Raw genomic sequence first — 27,980 nt, forward strand, 5'->3', positions numbered from 1 at the left:
ACTTACGGCTTGTGCACCTGGATGTCCATCACATCATATGGACAGATTTCTGTCCACTGGAAGTAAAAATAGAAGCTTTTATAGAAGGACATCAAGCGGAGATCTAGAAAACCATGAGGAATTGATAGAGAAAGTATATTGGAAAATTGTATAACTTTTCCTTACACAAATCATAAAAAATATTTGCTGAAAGTGGACAAGCCCTTTAATGGGAAGATGGATGGAGCTACAGGGAAATCCGGGAAACTTGTTAGATGTTGCATAATACTTGAGACTGGGGCATAGGTCTCACACATAGGGGCACATTTACTTAGAAAGTTAGAAACTTCACTAAAAGTGCTCTTTCCCTGTATAATGATGGGTGTGACCGATTTATTAAGAACGTGCACCAGAAACCATGAATCTAGCGCTTTCCTGTACTGGCCCGACAAAGTTCACCAACTTTTTTGTGGCGCACCTTTAACATAGGGTGTTTGCATGTTAAATACGGCGCTCGGAGGAGGCTAGCATGGAGGCTAGCGCAGCTGCACCACAAAAGGGTTGTGTGCAACACAATAGCAACACTATTACCTGTCCAAGCCGTTTTAGCCTACAAGAACATGCAAAGTCCGATAAAAGTGTGAGGCAAAGCACTTAGTAAATGTGCCCTAGAATCTCCCATATTCACAAGACCTTATGCTTTTCTATCCTATCTACTCTAATGTGGGCCTTCATGGGAATGGTCATCTTTCCACTTTTTCTACGGTACTTCACAATGTAAGTTCATTTTTACTCAGTGTTTTCTATCTTTGAACTTAGATTTGTTTTCATCTTAAAGGGAACCTGTCAGCAGAAATTGAACCAGTGAGACCAGTACCAGTATGCTGTCAAGCAGAGTAAGAACTTGTAGTTCAGTTTCTTTCATGGCCCATTGTTGTGAAATAATCAAGAAAATCATAAAAAAAATAATAATAATAATAAAATCATGGAGTTGAAGAGCATGGCAATGAAGCCAAGCTACCTTTTTATTACAGCATTTACTCAACTTTGATCTTACGACCTCACATGTGAACCACCACTGTAGGATTGGTTTGTAGCCTCTTCCACAATCAACCACAGCCACAGCGTACAAAATGCAAAATGAAAAGATTCATTTCTTGCCACAGTGGCAATTGGTAACTATTTGGTACTTGATTTTTGAACCCCAGAAGATTATAAGGGTATTCTTGGAATATGAAGTCTCATAAAACTCATAATTCTATGATTAAATGAATATAACAGAACTCATTTTAATTAGTCACAAAATGGAGCTTAAATACAAATACAACAATCCTTCTTATGCTCTATTCCCAGTGATGATCTAGCAGACTTTCTTGCTCTGTTACTATAGTAATGATGTGTAACTGCCATCACTGCACATTACCTCACTGAGATGACGTCTCATCACAACACTGGCCATACAGGATGCACTGCAACCAACCAACCAACAGGCACAACATGTTAAATGGAAATGTCACATGTGCTAAGGGGAGCAAAATTTTAAATAACAACTAATTACATATTAGCTTATATTTTAAGGACACATTTGTATATGAATTATGCTTATTCCTGGAGTACCCCTTTAAGGCCTTCAGCACATGACCATGTGCAGAAAGGAGATGCAAACAGGGGAAATTTTGCAGCCTGTTTGAGCACTATAACTTACCATAGCTTAGCTTACAGGTGCTTAGAGGAAGAAATAGGACGTGCTCTATATTTTGTGGCGAGGCTTGGTCACGGTGAGTTGTGGTACATTGGACATTGGACTGCACCCTGATTGTAAACAATAAACCTTTATGAGGCTTACTTTTTGTGGCTAGCTCACAGCCCCATATACAGTTTTGCACACGAGGCCTAAATGTGAGTTAGCTCAGAGTAGCCCATGGGGTAGTAAAGGTTTGTCTCAGCTGTATAAAAAACCTACTGCAGGGCAAAGAGGTTTCATATTTTTGCTTAACGTAATATTATGTATCTTACCTTCATGAATCCAATACACCTACTCTAAAACGTGACTTTAAATCTAGTGGCCTTCCAAGTACCCTTTGGCACTCGTGTACTATGGTGTATAAATGTAAAACTTCAATAAAAGTTTATTTGAGAAAATAAATTAAGTTACTGTTACAGGTTTTAATCATCAGAATTCTTAAACATGTTGAAGCTACCTAGACAAAGAGACAAAGATAGCTGATAATTAGATTAGGTGGTGTGGTGTCGGGAAATCATCTATGAGATATTTAAAAGTCATAACTGTCAATTCAATGTTAAATAACCCCATCAAAAGGAGAGATTTTTGCCTTCGATCCAAAAATAATAAATAACTCATATGCCAGTTTGGTGAGCTGGACAGTGGTGGGGATTTATTAATTCTTTCGCAACCTCAACAGTCAGCATCTGAAATCAGACTACGGAAAGCATAGCCCGATGTATTGAAGTATTGCATGGCTGTAAGTAATTAATGTGCAGACGGAACTGCCCCAAAATCTTACATGGACTGCGCCTTGTTTTTTGTTTAATTTTGATTTCAGACCATTTTTACCTGGTCTGTTGTGCACCAAAATTTGCACCTAAAAATGCAGACCAACTCCAAATAAATGTGGCGGGTGATGTGGATAATATAGGCCACGCATATGCAACACCCTCGCCGATGCAATGGCGAGGGAGTGTTTGCGAATACGTCCCACCTGCATATACCCACATCACACTACATGGTCCTGATAGGACATAAGGGATATTGCAGTGGTTAATCCTGCCTGGCAAGGCAGAAGTTAAGTATTTGGTATGATGCAAGATGCTATTGTCCAATGATATGTGTTACATCCTGTGCTCTGTAAGCTGAGATGTGATTGGAGGAGCAGCCACCACCTGACCAAAGGGAGGTAATAAAACCCCTGGCCAGGAAGGTTCTAGAGAGATCTAAGGAATTAGGATTTAGAGAGAAGTCTCTCAAGAGAGAGATTCCAGTGTAGGAGAATCCTAGTGAGTGAGTGAGTAATCTCTGTCTAGCCCATACCAGAGCAGGAAGAGCCTAGCCCCTGCCTCTGAAGAGTGGAGCATCAGACTAGAGTTAGTGTAGTGAGGAAAAGGGGTATCATCTTACCTTTAAAGGTGATACCTGAAGCCCTACAGGACAAGCTGAAGCTTCCTACCAGGACACAGCTGCCTCCCAGCCTGCCCTCTACATCCAGGCTGGTGAACTATCTCCTGAGGCTCCCTCCAACTCACATCTCAGCACTCCATCTATCTGTTAAAGGCACGTTGCTGCGGTTCCTGCCGGTTCAAATAAAGAACTGTAAGTTGTTTTCTTCAACTTCTGTCTCCGTCTGGTCCCTGCTAATACGGCTGCCTTCATCACCGGCACCCTGTCCATCACCCAGAGACTCACACTCGGGACATTGAGGGGTTGCCCCAGGGAGATCCGCTACAGCAGCCTCTCCCTCATCATTTCTTGCCAACACCACCCTGCTGGAGACCTGCCAGGCTGTAGGACAGCCCTCCGGTTCCCCCGTACCAAGCACCGTGACAATAGCGTGCTTAGGCCGCAACCGCCAGCCACTCCGGTACCGCGGGCCCCGGCTGTCTCCAGGCCGCACCGCAAAGGGCTAGGCCCCGGTGGGGGATGTTGCAAGTGGCGTCACGAACAGGATCTTACTTCTGTGCCTTATTACGGCATTAAAGACTTTTCTTTATTAAAAAGACTGTGCTGCCTAACCCTGCTGCCATCCGGGTTTAGGCCCAAGTGATTGTACGTTTCTGCATTGAACTGTTATACTGCTGCCACGTGCTGTCGAGCGCCGCTCCAGCACTCAAGAGGTTAAACCCTGCAAGAACTGTGTCAGCTCTGCTACATCCGGCGCTGCTGAAGCATTTACCTCAGAGGCGTGTGGCGCAGCCAGTATTTCAAGCCCGCCAATCTTCACTGGCGGGAACTCCAGAGGCGTCATTAGGCTCCGCCCCCTGCGCGAGTGGCGCGAAGCACCGTGGAGGAGGAGCTGGAGCGTGTGCGGCCGGCAACGAAGAGGGTTAATCGGCCATCTTGGATTTCGGCGCAGGCCGCACATGAAGCCTGCCAGCAGCGTGCGCTTCATCCGGAGTTCTGGCGCACGTGTCCTGTGACTGGTGAACACCGCTGAGCATCACCGAGCCCTGCTGCCTGCTGGACATCGGGAACAGAGACCTTCGTGCACCGGAGCTGTCCTGTCACCGCGGCTGATCCTGAGTGAGTACCGCTGGGGAAGTTAAAGGGGGGTAGAGATTGTTTCCGACGCTAGGTTATTGGCTCACCTCCCAGGGAATAGTGACTGTGTCTTAAAGTGCCCACGTCCCATTCTAGCCATCGCCCATAGCAACGGACTTTGTGTGACCCTACAGGCTTCCCTCAGCTAGGCCAGTCATGTCCACCCAGGACGAATATACGGGACTGGAGCAAGTCCCGTCCCCTGGTCCCTCCTCAGGGTACCGGAGCATGTTAAGTCCTCCAGAGAGTCCCTTCAGCCCTGCTACAGCTAGTGTCCCTGGGACTCCCACCATGATGCCTCTGACTATGCCCTACTATCTGGGGGCCCCCTGGTTACCCTACTACAAAGGAGAATCACATACTCTCCCTGAATTCAGGGACAAGTTGTTAGCCACCTTCGCCTTGCTCCCATTCACAGAGGAACAGAAAGTGGGCATCCTCATCGGGCAGTTGAAAGGACCCGCTCTCCGGGAAGTCAAGTCCTGGCCCCGAGAACAGTGTCAGAATGTGGTCTAGATTCTTGATAGGCTGCGTAACACCTTTGACAAGTGTACTGTCTCCGAGTTGAAGCAGAAATTCTTCGGGAAAAGACAGAAGCCCCAAGAGTCCCTCCGAGACTTTGCCCTCTCCCTACAGGAGACATGGAAGGCCATCACCTGCCTTGAGCCCAAAGACGCTAAAACCTCTGACCAAACCTTAAGGGAACAATTTATTAATGGACTTGTTGATAGAAATCAAAGGTGTCAATTAAAGATCATCTCTTCTCAACATGCCCAGGCCTCTTTCCTTGAGTTTAAGGAAATTGCCATTGACATATTAGGAGACCGACCACCTACTGGACCGCAGAAAGAGCCTGAATCCGTGGAAATGGAAGAATCTGCTCTCGCTTGCCATCCCACGCAGTCAGCATCACCTACCCCTGCGGCTATGGAAGTTACTGGCTCCGCTATGAGGAGGAAACCTCCAGAGAACCCGGTACGGTCAGCTACTCCTCGTGAATCTCCGACTAAACAGCGCCCAAAAGAAGCGAAGTCATTAAGCACCTGGAGTCAGAAGAAACCCCGCCAGCGGTGCAGCTACTGCCATAAATATGGGCATGAAGAGAATGATTGTCGTCAGTTAAACGACAAACCCTTGGAGCTAAGGGACGACCTCCAAGGGAAGAACTTGTAAGTCCCCGAGATGCTAACTGGATGCCCAGGTTCGTGGGGACTCGCCCCATGGTTCATGTAACCATCAATGGAGTTACCCTACCGGCCTTAATTGATACCGGCTCTCAAGTGACCACCCTCCGGAGTGCTGCCTTCGAGAAATGCCGAGGAGGAGCACCCTTAGTCCAGCCTCCAAAGGCTTACTTGAACATTATTGCTACGAACGGAAAACCCGCACCCATCCGCGGCTACTGGGAGCCCACGCTAACCATTGGAGACACGGAGTTAACCAGACAGGGCGTCGTGGTGACACGAGTGCCCGAAAACGGTAACTTCTCCCTGGTACTGGGTACCAATGTCCTCCGCAACTGCTACCCTGAAGTGCTGAAGGCTCTCCACGACTCCCTGCCAACAGTGCCCAACGGTTCCCGGAAGGTAATTCAGGAGACTATGCATTTTGGGCAGACTACTCTGATCCAACACACCATCCCTACTGGCTCTCATCCTCCTATCAAGGAACGATACCGGCCCATACCTCCAGCCCGCTACCAAGAGGTGAAAAAGCTGGTACAAGAGATGAAGACAGCCCACGTTATCCGGGAGAGTCACAGCCCATGGGCTGCCCCGCTGGTCCTTGTGAAGAAGAAGGATGGAACCCTTCGATTCTGTGTTGACTATAGGAAAATCAACAATATTACCCACAAGGACGCCTATCCTCTGCCTCGAATCGAGGAATCCCTCGCAGCCCTAGGGTCAGCTGCCTACTTCTCTACCCTGGACCTGACCAGTGGCTACTGGCAAGTGGCCATGGCGCCAGAAGACCGAGAGAAGACGGCTTTCACCACCCCAATGGGTCTGTTCGAGTTCAACAACATGCCGTTCGGGCTATGCAACGCCCCAGGCACATTTCAACGGCTGATGGAGAGATGTTTGGGTCATCGCAACTTTGAGACCGTCCTGCTATATTTGGACGACATTATCATCTACTCCAAGACTTATGAAGACCACCTCCACCATCTGGCTGAAGTCTTCCAAATCCTGACCCAACATGGGTTGAAGGTCAAGCCATCCAAGTGCCACCTGCTACAACCTAGCGTCAAGTACCTGGGACATGTGGTGAGCGCTCATGGAATTGAGCCAGATCCAGAGAAGATTGCAGCTGTCTACGACTGGCCTACCCCATCCACCGTACGGGACATCAAAAGCTTCCTGGGATTTGCCAGTTATTACAGGCGTTTCATCCCGAAGTTTGCCCAGCTGGCGGCTCCCCTGCAAGAGCTTCTAAGGGGCCTGCCAAAAGAGAGCCAACGTTCCCGAGTATCCATTGAGTGGACGGCCGAACGAGAAGCTGCCTTCCAGATGCTCAAGCAACGGCTGACTGAACCTCCGGTGTTGGGATATCCAGACTATAGTCTGCCTTTCACCCTATACACTGATGCCAGCAAGCAAGGTCTAGGGGCGGTATTATCCCAGCTCCAAAACGGAACTGAAAGGGTCATAGCCTACGCCAGCCGTTCCCTCCGAGAACCGGAGCAAAATGACCAGAACTACAGTTCCTTCAAGTTGGAGTTTCTGGCGTTAGTCTGGGCTGTGACCGAAAAGTTCAAGGACTACCTAGCTGCATCATCTTTCACTGTCTTCACAGACAATAATCCTTTGGCGCATCTGAACACCGCTCGTCTTGGAGCACTGGAACAACGGTGGGCCTCCAGACTTGCCAATTTCAACTTTACCATCAAGTACCGGGCTGGTAAGACCAATGACAACGCCGACGCTCTGTCCCGTCTCCCTGCCCAGTGGGAGGGACCCTCCACGGATGCTCAGTGGGAAGATGTCGAGATGCCAGCATTCTATGCCCGGTTTGTGCGTCAAGATGCCCAGAGAGTTTACTCCCTACCGACAGAGGCAGCGCCAGCTACTCCTCAAGAAGAGTCAGAGCCCCCTGCGGAAAAGGACCTCTGGATGAGTCTTCAGGCTGATAGCCGCGCCATAGGAGAAGTAATGGACTATCTCTCTAGTGGGCGAGTGCCTGAAAGAATCCGGCGCAGAAGAGCTGATGGAGAACTGTCTCAATTGTGGCGCCAGAGAAAGACTCTGAGCATGCACCAGGGTCTGCTAAAGAGAAGAACTCTGGACCCTATCACTTATGACCGGCTATACCAGATTGTGATTCCCAGGAGGGACGCCAAGATAGTACTGGAAATGTACCATGACCAGTCCGGACACTTTGGCGCTCAGAAGACTGAAGCCACCCTCCGAAGGCGATTCTTCTGGGTCAACATGAAGTCCGACATTGAAGCCTGGTGTCGAGAATGCCCAGCCTGCGCCATCGCTCGAGGAGAGCGGCACAATCAAAGGGCCCCTCTACGTCCCATTGTGAGCCAACGGCCCTTGGAGATCCTGGCATTGGACCACGTGAAGTTGGAGCCCAGCAGATCCGGTCACAGTTATGCTCTTACGATCATCGACCACTATACCAAATTTGTGGTTGCAGTACCTGTCAGAGATCTGTCTGCAAGGACTACCGCAGCGGCCCTGTGGAAGAGCTTCATCCTCCCCTATGGCTGTCCGGACCAGATCCTTACAGACCAAGGAACAGCATTTGAGTCCCAAGTCTTCCAGGAGCTGTGTACTCTATATGGCTGCAAGAAGCTGAGGACCACAGCCTATCATCCCCAAGGCAACGGGCTTTGTGAAAAGATGAATCAGACTCTAATCAATATGCTGAGGACTCTGACCCCTGCAAAAAGGGCTGACTGGCCAAAACTGTTGCCCGAATTAGTGTACCTGTACAACAATACCACTCATTGCTCCACAGGATACACCTCGTATTATCTGATGTTCGGGAGACACGGCCATCTCCCTGCTGATATGACCTGGGACATGGAGTCCCCTGATTCCCAGTCTTTTCTCCCCCAGACTGACTGGGTTCACGAACAGCAGAGGCGCCTGGCGGATGCCAGAGAAGTTGTGGATCTGCGGTTGGAAGAGGCCCGAGAGAAACAAAAAAGGGACTTCGATCGTAATGCCTGTGCTGAGCCTTTTGCCCCAGGAGATCGAGTGTGGCTGCGCAACAACCATCCTACCAGTAAGCTAGATGGGCGTTGGGAGCGTGAGCCATACCTAGTTAGGGACAGTCTCTCCCCTGAAGTCTACGAGATTTCAAGAGGAGACCGTCCACCACTCCGGGTACATAGGAACCGGCTGAAGAGATGTCTTCGTCCTTTTGCCCCTATGTCTACACCTCTCACCTCGACCCCCAACTTACAGACCTCCTTGTGTTCGCCTACCCCCAGTTTCTTGGAACTTGTGACTGTGCCTCAATTCTGTTTTGTTTCCACTGCAGTAAGAGGTACCTCGGAGAGACCATCATCCCCACCGCAGTCTCCAATACTGCTGCCTGTGGAGGATGATCCGGCTCCACTGTCTGCAACCCCTGAAACATCAGAGCCAGCTGAGACTCCGACTCCAGCGCCTGAATCAGAGGCCGACGATGAGGAGATTGTTATCTTCTCCCAGCCGGAACTGCGGAGGTCTCAAAGGGAGACAAAAGGTAAAGCTCCTGCGTACCTGCAGGAGTATCAGCTGGTGTCACACAGACGGAGGAGGCAGGTACGTTTTTCTGACACCGAAGTACTTACCACCGAAGAAGATGCAGAGTAACCCCTGAAGGGCTGTAGCCCACTTCAGGTACTGTACCATGTGTACATATTGTATATTTCTGTCCTTACCCCAAAGAGCCAGAGACTTTCCTGACACTCTTACCCTTATTTATCTCAGTCAAGAGATTATACATTGTCCTGTGCTATGATAGCACCCCTTCCTCTGCCACAGCAGAGATTTCTTCAAAGGACTCTGTCCCTCTGCATATAGAGGAGACCCTTTGCTTCTCAGTGCACTTTTCCCCACATCAAGGGCTGTACCCAGAAGATGGACTTTGTTACTAGAGACCTTCTGAGAGACTTTTGCCAGATACACCAGGGAAAAGTTGCTATGTCTATTGACTATTATTTTGCACTTAATGCCTTTCCTTGTAGGTACGGACATTATGCTTGCACCTTTTTATGCCTTTCCTTTCCAGGTAAAGAGACATTTACTATCGTGCTACCCTGAGTAGCCTATCTACTTCTGTAGCGTTTGTAACGTTCAAGATGTGTACCCATTGGGCTCCTAAGCCAATGTGAATTTATCACCTGTTTGCACACTGTCATATATGCCAGTAGTCTGCATTAACCCTTTCATAGGCTTTACAGGTTGTAGTGTGGCTGTGTCAGACCGTCTTTTTGTGTAAAACACTGACCGCTACCTGATCCCTCAAACTGAGGTTTGCACATGGGGGTAGTCCGTAAACTGCGGGTCCTTCGGGGACCGGGGGTGTTACAGAGTTAGCACCTGGATGCCACCCATACATGGGTAAGGATGCCAGTCAGGAGGTACTCGTGTCGCATATGCTAACGCAATGCAGATAGACACACTATATGATTGCCGCCAGGGAAGAAGCGTTGATAAAACAAATATACAGGCCTTGGTGCAAGGAGTGGATTACAGGACATGACACCACACCTTTCCTACTGTACAGTTCGGTTTAATGGCGTCAGCGACCAACTGTCATACAGCTACATGTTTTTGTCTTAGTCCGACACCAACCCAGGTGCCTGTCTCCAGGACCATGGGCGGTTTGTCCCTACACCTCATATAGCCTGCACTTCCCAGAAGTGCCCTTAGCCCCCTCTGTGCCCCAAACCATCTGTAGTCGAGCCGAGGGCGGCTCTTTCAATTGCCCCCGGGGTATGCAACACCCTCGCCGATGCAATGGCGAGGGAGTGTTTGCGAATACGTCCCACCTGCATATACCCACATCACACTACATGGTCCTGATAGGACATAGGGGATATTGCAGTGGTTAATCCTGCCTGGCAAGGCAGAAGTTAAGTATTTGGTATGATGCAAGATGCTATTGTCCAATGATATGTGTTACATCCTGTGCTCTGTAAGCTGAGATGTGATTGGAGGAGCAGCCACCACCTGACCAAAGGGAGGTAATAAAACCCCTGGCCAGGAAGGTTCTAGAGAGATCTAAGGAATTGGGATTTAGAGAGAAGTCTCTCAAGAGAGAGATTCCAGTGTAGGAGAATCCTAGTGAGTGAGTGAGTGAGTAATCTCTGTCTAGCCCATACCAGAGCAGGAAGAGCCGAGCCCCTGCCTCTGAAGAGTGGAGCATCAGACTAGAGTTAGTGTAGTGAGGAAAAGGGGTATCATCTTACCTTTAAAGGTGATACCTGAAGCCCTACAGGACAAGCTGAAGCTTCCTACCAGGACACAGCTGCCTCCCAGCCTGCCCTCTACATCCAGGCTGGTGAACTATCTCCTGAGGCTCCCTCCAACTCACATCTCAGCACTCCATCTATCTGTTAAAGGCACGTTGCTGCGGTTCCTGCCGGTTCAAATAAAGAACTGTAAGTTGTTTTCTTCAACTTCTGTCTCCGTCTGGTCCCTGCTAATACGGCTGCCTTCATCACCGGCACCCTGTCCATCACCCAGAGACTCACACTCGGGACATTGAGGGGTTGCCCCAGGGAGATCCGCTACAGCAGCCTCTCCCTCATCATTTCTTGCCAACACCACCCTGCTGGAGACCTGCCAGGCTGTAGGACAGCCCTCCGGTTCCCCCGTACCAAGCACCGTGACAATAGCGTGCTTAGGCCGCAACCGCCAGCCACTCCGGTACCGCGGGCCCCGGCTGTCTCCAGGCCGCACCGCAAAGGGCTAGGCCCCGGTGGGGGATGTTGCACATACTTGGGCCAAAAAAAGACGGACAAGATGGATAGTCGGAAACAACTATTCTTTCTGGCACCAATTCATTCTAAATGATCCGCAACAATTATGCGCCAAAAAAAAACGTGTTACAGACACTTTTATGGCGCAGATACGATAATACATCTGCCGCAATGTTCTACAGGTGAAACCTTGGATATTGGCATCCATATAAACATCACTTGTAGATCACACACTCCAACTTTAAAACATTGTGCACCCTATTATTGCAGACATGGTTCTATTTGCCAATGGGCTCTTTACACAGGATAATCCGCATGAGATCTACATAACTTGTTCTTGAATGTTTTGAGCATTTTGATATGGAGTGTCAGAAGTTGATTTGTCCTCTGAATTCCCTAAACCTCAGACCATTATAATTTCCTAATGAATGGTCTAAAGGCCTTTGTGAGTGTCCATATTCCCAACAACTTTCCATGAAAACAGAGAGACTTTACACTACTATTTAATTTTCCACAACATTTTGTGTACTTTTAAGTTTCTCATTTCTCACTGGGGCACATTTACTAAGTGCTTCATGCCAGTTTTCTGTCGGACTTTGCACAGTCTTTCTATTGGAAACGGCTTTCACAGGTATTTAACAAGTGTCTGTACCTCAAATGTTTCGCACACTAACGTTTTGTGGCACAGCTACACTAGCCACCATGCAACACAAATTAGGGGCGTTCCGGCCCCCAGATGGACTGTGCGCCAGATATAACTTTTAAAGTCTGTCCCACGCCCTATGTTAAAGGTGCACCACAAAAAAGTTGGTGAACTCTGTCCGGCCAGTGCAGGGAAGCGACAGATTCATGATTTCTTGTGCACATTCTTAATGCATCAGTCGCACCCAGCATTAAACAAAGGCAGAGCACTTTTAGTGCAGTTTCCTACATTCTTAGTAAATATGCCTCATTGTGTTTCAGAAATATAAATGTAAAACTTTTAAAATTTTTGCTCCAAAAATAACCATAAGGCTGGACCCCAGTACTTCTGTATGTCGCTGGGAACTAGAGATGAGGTATAGGTTCAGGTTTGGCATGCCATGGCTAAAATTGTTCAGTGTGTCCCCCTGCCCAATCATAGCCATGGCTAGTTGTTAATTGCATGGCAGCCAATACGACAATATGTCAGGAAGAACATGCCCAAATGCTGAACCTTTAATTTGGGTCCGCTCATCTCTACTGGGGACCTCAAAGGAGTTGTCCTATTGAATGCTTTGTAGCCTGGCTCGCATAATCTGCCGCCTCCATGTCCTCAGTCACTGCAAGTGATGGCACGGCCAGATTCACCTATCCTAGGTCCAGGATTTCTGACCCAGACAATGACCTGTGTGTTCTTCCTTTCCTAAAGAAGGTTCAGCTGAGTGATTTTTGGAAGCTGTCTGCGTATCTCTCCAGGGTCCCTGCCCATGGCAAGAGATACCAGGTCCACCAATACTATAGAATTGGACTAGAACGAATTATGGGTACCTCGATCATCTATAAAGTAAATGATCTTTTACAGATTAGACCATTAAAAAAGTCTAGAGAAACAGCCTAGAGAATCCATAACCAACAGCCACAACAAATATTGTGCATGCTGTTAAGGCATCAATGAGCAATCTACCTTGCTGTTCCTTGTCAACTGTAGAGGACAGTGATATTGAAATAATCATCAATTTTCTCACATGAAACACACACTATAATCTTAGAAGCACCAAACTTAGAAGTGACCCTCAACTTAGTTAAAACTAAAATGCACAGACTGGAAAATATAGGACAGGATAAGGCGCTGAGGTAAAGATAACCGGCACCCTTAGCCCTCTCCATCTCCAAGTTCAACATCGCTTTGGTACTTTCAGTTTTCAGGCCTGTCCCGAGGCTCCAGCAGGATACTGGATCCACTTCAGCCATGAGTGGCCTCCAAAGCACAAGAAACTTCACTTTCACTATTTTCCATGGGACCTGACTTTCCTGGTTGTCTCCTGGTCCCAGGTGGCCTCTAATTGGATTAAGTGGATAAGGTGATCCCTCCCAGAACTTCCGGCTGGACGCAGGCCCATAAAATCGGAAGCAAGAGTGATACAGGAATCAGGAACCAGAATGGGGTATGTGTTTATAGATTTTGCCACACCTGCCCCAGCCTCCAGTGATCCCCTATATCTACCTTTATTTGTGCTGTAGTGGAGTTCATAGGCATATCATAAATGGCTCCGTATTTTATTTCCATCTCCCAGGCAAAACATATGAAATGCACCAGGACGTCATAATGTCTAGTGCTGTATTAATAATTTAGTGTGAGAGTGAGCTTTTCCCTATTTATACATAAATGTGAAAAGCGATGTATAGAACAATATACTTCTAGTGATTCTTCAGTGTTTTTATGAGGCCTGGAGGAAGAGTGCACTTTAAGGACATCAATGTAAATCAATAACAAGACCAGGGCACAACAAAATAATAACATTAGAAGTATATTCTTCTATTTGTGTGCTATAATTATTAATAATGGGCCAGATTCAAAGCAGACTCTTTCTTATTCCTTGCAGATAAAAGTGGTTATAAGTGGAATATGTTTTCCCAATGCAAGTAGATCCTTCCAAGGAGAAATCCATATTGTATGATATGCTGCTGAGCAAAGCCTGGGAAGAACCTGTGCTGACTGGTAAAACAAGTGCATTAGGAAGAGGCCTAACTGGTCCAGTAACTCTGTAAATTCTGTGTAAGGTCACCAGCACTTATTCTAGACGCTTGGCGTTACTTACTAGCTTTCAGGTAATCGCTGTATATGTTTTATATTTCACATCCGTAAACTGTAAAGGAATACAATTAGAAAGCAACAAAATATTACACCAAATCTCCAAGTGACTAGTGGAGGAATGATTGCGGTGACCCCACCATTTAGGACACTAACCTGGTGTAAAGTTTCGGCTGGAAGCTGAGATGCCATAAACAGTTCTGCCACCTTGCTGCTATCAGCTGCCAGTCTAGAGGAGCCCTCAGCTTGGCACAAGGAGAAAAGCTCTGAGTAACGTTTCTGTTCATTGTCACTGAGAGGTAGGTAGAGTCCTCCAGCTGCTTGACCAGCAGACACCACTGGAGGTCCTGGATCCATAGGCAAGCTCCTGTGTGCAGATAACTGGGCAATCCAAGCCACTACAACAAATACAACGCCTGCTTCCCTTCACTTTTTACTGTTGTCACTCTCTTCCTGTGCTTTCTCTACGAGAGGTAAAGAATCTGAAAAGAGGAGGTGTTTGTACTGCAGCTGCTGAAACATCGCCTCTCTGCAGTGCTGCTGCTCCTGTCCACAGCTCAGCACTTTCCTCATACAGCCCTCTGCTGCCCCCTGCTGTCAGCAGAATATTACTCCTTATGGATACAATTTATTTCCAGGCGCAGGCTTATTGCTGAAGATGCGTTTATATATCGTTCTTCTTCGGTTCATATCATTTTTAACAAACAATGCAAGTACATATGTAAATTTAGTTGGTAAAAATGTATATGAACTGAAAAGGGACCCTTGGAAAGTGGAAGATTTTTTTGCACTTTTTGGGACCAGTTTGTTCAAGTAACGCTACCTGGAATAACATGAAAGAACTTAGAATTTCCATGAGGCAGCCATCAAGGGGGAACTATTGGGAGTGACTCTAGTCATGGATCCCTCTAGTTTAGCATTGAAGTTAACAATGAATCTGGAGTGACAGTATTCCAGCCCCCTGATAGATTGACAGATGCAATAAAATATCAGAGCTGGCAGAGAAGCTTCCCTTCTTAGAAATGTGTGTATAATGTATAGGAGTGTAATAGTTAATGTTTTGTAAATAATTTGTGGACATATAATCATGTGTGCAAATACTGTAGGTTTATACAGCTTATATATATATATATATATATATATATATATATATATATATATATATATATATATACACTCAACGGCCACTTTATTAGGTACACCATGCTAGTAACGGGTTGGACCCCCTTTTGCCTTCAGAACTGCCTCAATTCTTCGTGGCATAGATTCAACAAGGTGCTGGAAGCATTCCTCAGAGATTTTGGTCCATATTGACATGATGGCATCACACAGTTGCCGCAGATTTGTCGGCTGCACATCCATGATGCAAATCTCCCGTTCCACCACATCCCAAAGATGCTCTGGTGATCTGGTGACTGTGGAGGCCATTTGAGTACAGTGAACTCATTGTCATGTTCAAGAAACCAGTCTGAGATGATTCCAGCTTTATGACATGGCACATTATCCTGCTGAAAGTAGCCATCAGATGTTGGGTACATTGTGGTCATAAAGGGATGGACATGGTCAGCAACAATACTCAGGTAGGCTGTGGCGTTGCAACGATGCTCAATTGGTACCAAGGGGCCACCACCAGCCTGAACCGTTGATACAAGGCAGGATGGATCCATGCTTTCATGTTGTTGACGCCAAATTCTGACCCTACCATCTGAATGTCGCAGCAGAAATCGAGACTCATCAGACCAGGCAACATTTTTCCAATCTTCTACTGTCCAATTTCGATGAGCTTGTGCAAATTGTAGCCTCCGTTTCCTGTTCTTAGCTGAAAGGAGTGGCACCCGGTGTGGTCTTCTGCTGCTGTAGCCCATCTGCCTCAAAGTTCGACGTACTGTGCGTTCAGAGATGCTCTTCTGCCTACCTTGGTTGTAACGGGTGGCGATTTGAGTCATTGTTGCCTTTCTATCAGCTCGAACCAGTCTGCCCATTCTCCTCTGACCTCTGGCATCAACAAGGCATTTCCGCCCACAGAACTGCCGCTAACTGGATGTTTTTTCTTTTTCGGACCATTCTCTGTAAACCCTAGAGATGGTTGTGAGTGAAAATCCCAGTAGATCAGCAGTTTCTGAAATACTCAGACCAGCCCTTCTGGCACCAACAACCATGCCACGTTCAAAGGCACTCAAATCACCTTTCTTCCCCATACTGATGCTCGGTTTGAACTGCAGGAGATTGTCTTGACCATGTATAAGCCGAGTTATCTAGTTTTAACACAAAAAACTGGGAAACCTGTAGACTGAAGTATAAGCCGAGGGTAGGAAATGCATTGGTCACAGCCCCAAGTAGTATATAGCCTGCCAGCCCCTGTAGTATATAGCCTGCCAGCCCCTCTAGTGTATAGCCTGCCAGCCCCTGTAGTATATAGCATGCCAGCCCCTCGTAGTACATAGCCTGCCAGGCCCTCTAGTATACAGCCTGCCAGCCCCTGTAGTATATAGCCTGTCAGCCCGTGTAGTATATAGCCTGCCAGTCCCTCTGGTGTATAGCCTGCCAGCCCCTCTAGTATACAGCCTGCCAGCCCCTCGTAGTATATAGCCTGCCAGCCCCTCATAGTATATAGTCTGCCAGGTCCTCTAGTATATAGCCTGCCAGCCCCTCTAGTATATAGCCTGCCAGCCCCTCTAGTATATAGCCTGTGAGCCCCTGTAGTATATAGCCTGACAGACACCTGTACTATATAGCTTGTCAGCCCCCTATAGTATATAGTCTACCAGCCCCCTAGTATATAGCCTGCCGGCCCATAGTGTATAGCCACTCTGCCTCCTGTAGTACATAGCCTACCAGCCCCCTGTAGTATGTAGCCTGCCAGCCCCCTGTAGTATATAGCCTGCCAGCCCCCTGCAGATTATAGCCTATCAGCCCCTGTAGTATATAGCCTGCCAGCCCCTATAGTATATAGCTTGCCGTCCCCATAGTATATAGCCAGTGTGCTCCCTGTAGTATGAAGCCAACCAGCCCCCTGTGGTATATAGCCTGCCAGCCCCTGTAGTATATAGCCTGCAAGCCCCTGTAGTATATAGTCTGCCAGCCCCTCTAGTATATAGCTTGCCAGGCCCATAGTATATAGCCAGTGTTCCTCCTGTAGTATATAGCCAGCCAGCTCCCTAGTAGTAAAAAAAAAAAATTAACACTGTACTCACCCTACGGGGGGCATCGGAAAGGTGAACACAGTTTTGAGTTTTTTATATACTCGAGTATAAGCAGAGTTGAGTTGAGACGAACCCAGTTGACAAAGGCTTAGGTTTAAGCCGAAACGTGTCATGTTATATTGATGTACTATATGGCTTTGTGCTAATAAACTTCCGTTTCGACGATCCTGTTGGATTATTTCAGCGTTCATTCGCTGGTCCATGTGCACCACACCATCGGAGTGCCATCGGCTATTGCCTTGAAACCATAGTATATAGCCAGTCTGCCCCCTGTAGTATATAGCCAGCCAAAAACTCGGCTTATATTCGAGTATATACTTGAGTATAAGCCGAGTTTTTCGGCACAAAATTTGTTTATCAGAGGGGCACCATCAGATATATGGGACTCATTTAAGGGCCGGGGTTTTGGCGCACGCAATCGGATTTTGGCGCAGCAGCGCCGGCTTTCACGCAACAGAAATCCGGGGGCGTGGCCGTTGGACAACCCGACAGATTCGGAAAAAACTCAGAATTTTAAAAAGAGTTTGTGTTGCAAGATCAGCAGTTACATGCACCGGGAAGAAGCAGGTGAACTCCGGCGGACCTCGGCACAGCAGCGACACCTGGTGGATATTGAGCGCACGATCTTGAATGCCGGCAGACGCGAATCCTCGTCGGAGAATGGGCTGCTGGATCGTGACTGGACCGGGTAAGTAAATGTGCCCCATTGGGTTTTAATACCCATGCTTTTATGCAAATGAGTCTGAGGGGCTTTAGGCTCCTTAGGTGTTAATGAAGCCCCTCAGGCTCATTTGCATAATTTATAAAACCTTTTTTTTTTAAAAAGGCCTAGGAAGCTTAAAGATTAGCAGATCCTGCCCGGGGGGCGAACACCAGTTTGTCAATGTGCTTGGTTTACAATCCTTGATCCTGGTGTGTAAATGTCCTTCAAGGTCAAACATAAAGCAGGACTTCTTAGCAAAGGCAATCTGTGCCCCCCCCCCGTTTCCCCCCTTATATTGTAACCCCTCTCATCCCCCCCCTTGTGGTCCCTCATCTTATCTGCATATTGTGGCCTCTCCCACCTCTCCCTCATATTGTTACCCCTCTTATCACCCCTTCATATTGTGGCTCCTCTCATCTCCCCCTCATATTGTGACCCCTCTCATCTCTCCGTCATATTGTGGCCACTTTTATTTCCCCCCCTATATTGTGACCCCATCATCTCCCCTTCATACAGTGGCCCCACTTATCTCTCCTCAATATTGTGGTCGCCCTCACTCCCTCTTATATTTTTGTCCTCTCGCATCCTCCCCTCATATTGTGGCCACTTATCTTCCTTTGCCCTGTCATTTCTCCTCAATTTTGTGGTGCTTCTCATCACCCCCTAAAATTGTGGCCCCTAATGTTCCCATCATATTGTGACCTTGCTTATCACCTCCTCATATTGGAACCCCCTTATCTCCCCCTCATGATGTGACCCCCTCATACTGTGGCCCCTCTTATCTCTCCCTAATATTATAAGTCCCCTCATCACCACTTCATCTCCATATATTTTGATCCCTTCATTACCCCTTAAATTGTGACGCCCTCATCTCCCCCTAATACTATGGCTCCTCTTATTTCTCCCTAATATTTTAACCCCCTCATATTGTGGTCATTCATCTCCCCCTCATATTTTTGCCCCTCATCTCCCACCATCATCTCCCCCTCATATTGTGACTCCCTCATCTCCTCTCATATTGTGACCCCCTCATATACCTTCATATTGTAGCCCCTAGTATCTCTCCTTAACAATATAGCTGCCCTTATCTACCTTCATATTGTGGCCTCTCATCTCCCCCTCATATTTTGGACCCTCATCTCCATCTCATATTGTGGTCCCTCTTATCTCCACCTCATATTGTGGTCCCTCTCTTCTCTCCCTAATATTTTAGCCCCCCTAATTGCCCCCACATATTGCCACCCCTTGTCTCCCCCTCATATTGTGGCCTCACTCATATTGTGTCTCTTCTTTTGCTTTCCCTAATATTGTGTCCCCCTCATCTCCCCCTCAAATTGTTGCCCACCTCATCTTTCCCTCATTATTATTTCGCTCATGGTCTGCATCATCTCTCCCCCATATTGTTGCCCAACTTATCTCTTCCTAATAATATATCTTTCCTTTATCTCCTCCTAAAGTTGTGGTCCTTCTCATATTGTGATCCCTCTCGTCCTCTTTTATATTATGGCTCACCTCATTTCCCCTTCTTATTGTGGCCCCCCTACCTCTTCCGTATATATTGTGGCTATTAACCCTCCACATATTTTGGCTTCTCTTCCTCAAATTGTGGCCTATCTCATCTCCCCCTCTCATTGTAGCCCCCTCTTATCGTGGGGACTCCTTGATCTCCCACTCAAATTGTGGCTCCTGTCATCTCCCCTTCATAGTCTGGCCCCTCTGATCTCCCCTCATTTACCCAGTCCAACCCTGTGTAATCATGTCCCATGCACCTGAGATGGAATCCAGATCCATCCCATAATATAAGGCAGGCCTATGAGCATGGTGGCTGAGTGGGTAGCACTTCTGCCTTGCAGCGCTGGAGTCCTAGATTCATGTCCCACCCAGGTCAACATCTGCAAAGAGTTTGTATGTTCACTCCATGTTTCCGGTTTCTTCCCACACTCCAAAACATACTGGTAGGTTGTTTAGACTGTGACTCTCATGGGGACAGGGACCAATTTGGCTATTGATTATTGTTTCCTTTTTATTTTTTTTGGCTACTGGGTGCCATATGACTTATGGATACGGTAACGGGAATGTGCCTATCAGCTACTAGGGGCCTGAAGGCACCGTTGCTATATTGATTACAGTGAGAAAAGTATTACTATATTAGCTTCTGTGGGGCCCTTGTGACTATTTTGGCTAAAGTAGGGACACAGTTACTATTTGGGTACTGTGTGGATGTCTGTTACTATATTGGATACTGTTTGGGGACCCTGTGACTTTATTGGCTTCTGAGAGGGCACTGTTAATATATTGGCTACTGTGGTGGCATTATAGTGATCTATTATAATAAAACAGTTTTAACAGTTCTGCACATCTCTTGTATGCTGTGACTTTCTCCTGTAAGGGCAACCTACATGGTCACAATTTTAGACCACATCAGATTTATCATCCAGCATCAGACACTGTAATAAATCTGGTACAGTATAAGTCTGTCTGTCTCAATCGTCTTTGTTTTTGGCATTGTATCTTTGTAGTAATCTTGGTTCTGGTAACACATGTATGTAGAAGCTGTATCTCTGTTTTAAGATTAGGGGGCAGCATGGTGGTTCAGTGGTTAGCACTAAATCCTTGCAGCACTGGGATCCTGGGTTCAAGTCCACATCTGCAAAGAGTTTGTATGTTCTCTCCATGTTTTTGTGGGTTTCCTCCAGGTCCTCTGGTTTCCTACCACACTCCAAAAACATACTTGTAGGTTGATTAGATTGTGATCCCCATGGGGACAGGGACTTATTTGGCAAGCTCTGTGCAGCGCTGCATAATCTGAACAAATATTCAAACACTATTAAAACAAAATATAGTACCTGTGCCAACAATCTTTAAAATAATATACAATGTGCATAAGATATCGCGACCAAGGTGCCTAACCATTACACATTATTGTCGTACAAAGAAAACACCCCCTATGCACCTATAACAATAGCGATGACAATATCACAATGGTCGGTGCGGTGTATTGGTGTACGTAGGTAATGAATGATGGTACCTTACATATAGTTGCGGTTGCATCCGTTATCAGGCCATTACAAAAAGTTCCATCAGGGACAATTTGATAAAACACAATTTTTCGCTATAGAAAAAGTCCAGCGAAACTGGAGGGGTGGAGACTACATTTCCCAAATGTCACGCTCAGAGAGTAAATGGATCTTTCTGCTTAATACACTGGCTCCAGCAGGACTCAATAAGGAGATAGAATTATTTGCATTCGAGTAACAAGGAGATAAAATTGTGTACATCTGAGTAATAGTAATGTGCCTCAAATACAGAAGAATACACCTAAACATACCCTTACCACAGTCCCCGTCCTTAAGCAAGCAGTTATCTATTATATAAGTACATATATTTTTTGTACATATTTTATACTTTTTAAAAAAAATTTAAAAAAATTACTTATTTTTATACAATTTATTTTTAATAGAATATTTAATCAAGTTTAATAAAGTTTAAGTTTTTAGCTGATATATTAAAATAAGGCCAAATAACTGCTACTATACACACACTACCTGGTCCACTAATCTGAATTGCCAGTAGTATAAAAGAGACTGCTCACACAGTGATGGACAGCCCTGACGAAGGAGACAGCAGTGGTCTCAGAAACGCGTTGGCGGATTTTTGTCCTTCCGGACTTACCGTAATCTAGGTGACGTCACCGTACGGAACTCACCGGAACTGTGCTCGGAGTGTGTAGCCGCCGGCCGGGGCTCCACTCCTGACGCAGTCATCATTGTCCAGTTTTTTGCTAACTGCCTCAAGTGGATTAGGGGTGTGACACAACTACTGGACTTGCGATACTACAAGTGCTTACAGATAGTCTCTTCTCGGACTTTCCAACCCGATAGGAGCAACCGCAACTATATGTAAGGTACCATCATTCATTACCTACGTACACCAATACACCGCACCGACCATTGTGATATTGTCATCGCTATTGTTAAAGGTGAATAGGGGGTGTTTTCTTTGTACGACAATAATGTGTAATGGTTAGGCACCTTGGTCGCGATATCTTATGCACATTGTATATTATTTTAAAGATTGTTGGCGCAGGTACTATATTTTGTTTTAATATTGTTAGCGGTCCCTTATTTTAAGTGACCAGTGTTATAGATCGAGTGCAGGTCACGATCTATTGATACCAGCGACAACCACTCCCACACAATCAAGCGCCAAATCCGATTTTCTTCTTTGAAATATTCAAACACTACATTCTTTAAAAAAAATGGTGAGACAGTGACCAAGATCTTGGCTGCCTAAATTCTGATCTTAAAGATTTGGGTTTCATTTTACATGTGGGTTGGTATGCGAGGATTTGGGTAACATGAGGCTATACCCAGCACTTACCTGACTCCTCCTGCACCACCCCACCCAATCGGTAATGTATAATAGTATATATAGTATCACATAAATAAGTTCTCATAAACAACATCTCCTAGACTTTACAAAGCTTTTTAGCAATACAGTAACCATCTAGAGTTGACCTTTCCATTTATGCTATTTATTAGTAGGCTAACACCCAGTTATATCTCACTGATTACTTTTCAATATTAATATTTATTATTTTTAGTTATATTTTATTATTACCGTATTTATTATTGTTTTCTATTTTCAATTTATATATGTAAAGATATATAGCCACAAGTGTAGTCCACTGCATTCATCACTACACCATATGTGGGCCTAAACAAATGTTTTTTTTTTATATTAGTAAACCTTATATCTAACCTTGTGCTCATTATCAACATTGTTGTACACGATAAAGAGGTTTAAGAGAATTCTGACATTGAAGTGAATATTATATTTGTTTGTATTTATTCTGAATGGTCCTAAAGCGTTTTGCTTGTCTAAATTAACAATTAGTAATACTTTTATTTTGTTTTAAAACAATGAGGCCAGTTAAACTCAATAATGGTCTTAAGATGGTGAATTTTGGCTACAGTGGGATATGCATGTAATAAAATAAGCAAGGACTCTAAAAAGGTCTATATTTGTTGCAACAGTTTGAGCCAAAGTCTGTGCTGAATACATACAATGGAAGGAAAAGTGTAAAAGTAAGAAAGGTGCTCTGTGTCTCATCCATTCCTGGACTACATTAAAAACTGCATTTGCTAATTCAGGCTATGAAGTATTTACATGATTTGTTCCATGGTCTTCTGGTTTCATGATTTTTTTAAACTATGCTTACTGTACACGCTAGTTGACAGTTAAAGAAAGTCTTTCATCAGAGGGAACAGGTCTCGATGGTAACAAATCTTTTCATTGGCTCACTACTTGGTATGCCAGAAAAAAATCCAGCGTTCCATTAGCCATAACTCTCCTCCTTTGTGATGGAGAAAGAGGGACATATAATGCAGCATGTGGAGGATCCGGCAAAAAAAATTTAAACCATACCCTTTGGTCAGTCCTTTACCCCAGTTTGCAGGAATTCCAACCGTAATGGCCCCCTCACTGCAATGTGCCCCTATTGGCCCCTATGCAACACCCCTGCCAATGCATAGGATAGGTAGGTTCTTGCGAAAGTGTCCATCTCCATGTTAGGAGCTGTATGGTGAGCCTGCGCACCTCACTAGGTGGTCTCTAGCATGAGAAACTTGGTAATTGAAGCTGTAAGTTTCTGCCCTGGAGGTCATGAATGAAATGCATTATCCAATTAAATGCTTTGTGATATTGTAAAGGAAGCAGTAAGCTGGTTGGACAAAGTGCTTGCTACCTCACAAGAAGGGGTTATAAAACCCCTTGTGGGTGGCAGCACATGGTCAGTCAAGAGAGGAGTGGGTCTGAGTCTCAGTCGGATAGTCTGAGGAAGTAAGCCAGTCCGTAAAGAAGCAGCGTCTGAGGCAAGCTGCCCCGACACCAGACCAGAACAGAGCTCCACCACAAGGACTCTGCTCCAACACAACTAGCCCAGGCTGAACCTATTTACTAGGCTGTATGCACACCTTCCTGAGGACCTGAACGTAAAGCAGCTGCCTCCATCCAGCTGAAGTTTTGCTGCTGTTAATTTCTTTGCCTGTTCCAATAAAGAACTGTAAGTTATACTTCACCAACGTGCCTCTGAGTGATCCCTGGATCCGGGTGTATAACATCACGGGCACCCCATCCTTCATCCCCAGGGATCCCTATCTACTTTGTCAACCTCTCCCTCCATTTTCTTGCACACACCAACCTGGTGTGGATAAGGCCTTGTTAAAGATATTACACTGGACTCAGACGCCATCTTACGTATTGTCGGACATTTTAAAGACTCAGCATTCATTTCATATAACTTTGTGTAGTGATAACTAAGTTTGGGTGTTTCCCTCTCTGAACAAAGACTTAGTGCTCACTAGCAGCACCTAGTGGAAGGTATCCAGACGAGCACCTGGGAAGTTTCAGTATTTGCATGTAGCCAATAGTATTAGACTCCTTTGTGTGCTTACATCCAATAGTGTTACATTTCCTGGGTGAGAACACCCAATTATAGTTGCTGCTTTCCTAATTACACGCCTTATGTAAAGTGCCTTATGGTTTTCTATAAATGTCCGTCCCTCAATAAATTTATCAGTCTTGTTGCTAACTTCCTGCAAGGACAGGTCTTGTCTTTTCTTCAAGTTAGTCAAATTCCAGCGCTGGACACAGACTCATTTAATTTGAAAGTCACCTTACAATGATTAGGGGTTTGAGCCCCAGATATAAATCTATAAGAAGTGGCGTCTCCTGGTTGGGCATACTTTTATGGGCATCTAACCATCGAGGTGACCTCCGCAAGAGTCCAGGCGGCCAGTGACCAGAACTGACAATGAGCGCTCGTCGGGGTAAGTCAAGTCTATTTTTGTCTACCTTGACTGCAGTTCTGTTTCACTGGCTGAAAGGGACTGGGTAAGGTCATCTCCTTGTGTGATATTATGTACTTTGCCTTACATGTCCATATATAATAGTATGTTCACGATGATTTCGGCAAAGGATCACTTGTACGGTGACCGACAGAGACTGGATGTGACAATGTATGTTGTAGAAAAAGGTCTGCAGTGCCCTCTTGTGGATTGTTGTGATAGTTCAGAAAGTTTGTGATGGTGTTGAGATTTTGTTCATGTAATCGCGGATAGAATCTGGAAGTTTGCAGAGACAAATTCTGGCCAAATTTACGTATCGTTCCTTCGGGATTGATGCGGCCCTGTGATGCGGAAAGGACAGTAGAGGCAAGAGGGACACTGACGGGAATTTTACAGTTGAGCGTTAACTCCTTGATTTCTGAAATATTGTGTGAAGGTCTCTAATTTGTACTTACTGATAGTTAGCGGGGTAGTCTGGAGCTGTATGTACGGAGGATATCTATAGCCCTTGAACAAAATCAGGTATTCCACAGATTCCACAAAATGGGTAGTGAGCAAAGTAAGACTGTAGCTGGACACTGCAGACCTAAAAAGGCAACTAACATAGAGTCACACAGGAAAGGTAAAGAGTGGGTAAAAGGAAGTTATGAGGTATTGAAGTCTTTGGGTATGTTAGATGATCCCCTGAGTGTGCAGAGGTGGGAGACAGCACTTGATGTAAATGGTGGCTGGCTCAAAGACAAAAAGTGGCAAACCCAGGCAGAAGGTTGTTTTGATGTAAGTAGAGAGTTAATGACAAAGGAAAGTGGATGGGGTTGATTACTGGAGACTTAGACCAGTGACTACGGACGGACCAGGACAGAGGGACAGGAATCCTAGAGAGTGCTCATTTAAAAAAATAAAAAAAATCGTTTGGAATGCAGACCAGCACCCTCTTAGACTCCACCCCGTATCTGGGGGGTTAGAGAAGATGACACGCCCTACCATCTTTTAGTGGTGGCCATCTTATATTCTTTTCAAGTCCCTGAAAGTTAATCGCCTATAACTCTACAATGTAGGCAGCCATAATGGCTGGTTCTAGGATAGCAGCTGAGTCACCCTTGAGGTGTCCTGGCGGATGTTTGAAATAAATGCCGGCAGGTGAATATTTTCATCAATTTCAAACATTTGCTAAGAGTCTTGAGTGTGCAACGCTGTTTGTTTATTTTGTTTATTTTATTTTTAAACTTATTTGATCTTGACAATTGCAGAAAAATTAGTAGAAAAAGTGTTGCAATGTCTCTGGTACCTGCTTTCTGGAGTTGAAAGAGTTAATCAGGGGGAGATCTCTGTGCAGCTGTGCAGCTGGGCTTTGTCTTATCTGTGTCTGTGAGAAGTGGCCTTGAAGCACACAGAAAGCATCTGTGTTGAGTGGGGGAGACAGAGCTGACAATCTAAAAGACTTAAAGGAATTTGCTTGTGATAAGAATACAAAGAGACACACTCTAGGAAACGTAGACGGCCCCAACAGGGCGGGACGAGGGGGGTGGTAATGGACAAGGATGTCAGCAAGAACAATCCCCCTCTTCTGAAAGCCCCCCCCCCAAATAGAGTTAGTGCCTTTCATTGTAGAACTTTTCCCTGTTGGCAAATGTTTTCCTCTCTGTGCCCCTACATGAGGATTGCCAGTACCTATTTGCCTTTACCAGTGTAGTATTCCAGTATATCTGATGCAGATTCCCACAAGGGGGGTAAAACTCCCCCAGCCAGTACTCCATACTACACGGCCCTACAGGGAGTAGACTGGCAGACTAGCCCCTTACTGGATGTTTGCGGAGTTTTCAGTATGCGGAGGACCTACTGTTGTTTGCCAGGATGCATTTATTGACCTTATGTGTTTTCTGTTCCAGAAGGGTTGCAAAGTTTCCTGAGACAAACTCCAGTACTGCCAGGAGAAGGTGGTCTTCCTAGGCCACTGCTTCTCAGCCACAGGCAGACACCTGACAGAGGAAAGAAAGCTGGCAGTCCAGAATGTGCCCCTGTCCTGAGGCCCTAAGCCTCTGCACATGATTCTAGGACTGGCCAGCTCCTGCAGCCTGGGATAAGGTCTGCTGCCTCCAGCCTGATGTTGCCCCTTTCTGACTGAATTGCCTCTTCCCCATTTGCCCTTAGTCAAGAGGCAATTGATGCATTTCATAGCCTTAAGCTGAGAAATCCTGTCTGCCCCAGCCCTAGGCACATCCCACTGGATAAAACTTTTATTTCATTTTGCACTGAGTATCTAGGCCACAGGTGTCTAGTCCAGGAACATGGTGGCCTCCTCATTGGCCCACTATTAGGCCCGGTTAGACTCAGTTGTGAGGGGAGCCCCGCATGTGTCAGTAGCTGCAGCCAGCAATCTGCTCAGCAAGGCCAGTGAGCTGATCCTAGACCCTAGATTACAGTGCAAACGCCATATACCTTGCACGGTGTCCTCACCCAAGTACAGCCCAAGCATCTGAGCAAAGGCCAGACAGCTCAGACTCCAGTGTGCACTCCTGATGCCCCAGGATACACTGATAAGGTGCACAGCTCTGAATCCTTCATTCTGTCACCAGTCTTCCAGGATTCAGAGGGGGGGAGAGAAGGGTGAGTAACGCAGATGTTGAGTTTTTTCTCATAGATGGCTCCAGGTCTGCAGGAGAAGACAGACTGTTCTACACTGGATATACAGTGGTCAGTGGCGCACATGAGGTAGTACAAGCAGAACCACTCCCTCCACACAGGTCAGCGCAGGAGGTGAAGTGATGGCACTCAGGGAAGCGCTACAGCTGGTTGAAGGTAAAAGGGCAAACATCTATACTCAAGGTATAGTTCTGGGGTCTAAACACGACTATGAACCCATATGGAAGGCTAGAGATTTCCTCACCTCTGCAGGGAACCCCTTTAAGCATGGCAAGCTGGGTAAAGAGCTCATGGATGCTCTCTTACTTCCACAAGAGGTGAGGATAATAAAAGTAAAAGCACACACAATTTGGTAACTCTACAAGCCAAGGGCAAGTATGTGGCTGACGGGATGGCGAAGGCAGCTGCACAGATGGAACCCAGAGACTGTCCTGAAGTCTCAGCGGTGAGTTATGAGCTAAAAGTTTGATCCACAGGTGTTCCAGTCCCTGGTGGCCCGAGGGTCATCAGAAGTGAAGGAAGTGTGGAGGAAAGCTGGAGCCCAGATGCTGATGGGACCTGGATGCTGGGAGAGAGAGTGTGCCTGCCCAGAGCCCTGCACCCGACAGTAAGTCAAGTAGCCTACGGACA

General features: G+C 46.2%; 1 protein-coding gene across 3 annotated transcripts in view; it reads right to left on the minus strand.

Moving 5' to 3' along the window:
• REPS2 (RALBP1 associated Eps domain containing 2) overlaps window positions 1–27,980 on the minus strand; it is a 175,673-nt gene that overhangs the window by 108,998 nt on the left and 38,695 nt on the right. For 2 of the 3 annotated variants that reach the window (XM_072136315.1, XM_072136314.1), the window contains exon 4: window positions 14,110–14,605. The exons of the other annotated variant lie outside the window; for it this stretch is intronic. In XM_072136315.1, the coding sequence (XP_071992416.1) occupies window positions 14,110–14,310 (201 nt within the window). In that variant the 5' untranslated portion in view covers window positions 14,311–14,605. The remainder of the gene's footprint in view (window positions 1–14,109; window positions 14,606–27,980) is intronic. 3 annotated transcript variants of the gene reach the window in all.

Source organism: Engystomops pustulosus, chromosome 2 (assembly GCF_040894005.1).
Source record: "Engystomops pustulosus chromosome 2, aEngPut4.maternal, whole genome shotgun sequence".
Lineage (NCBI taxonomy): Eukaryota > Metazoa > Chordata > Amphibia > Anura > Leptodactylidae > Engystomops > Engystomops pustulosus.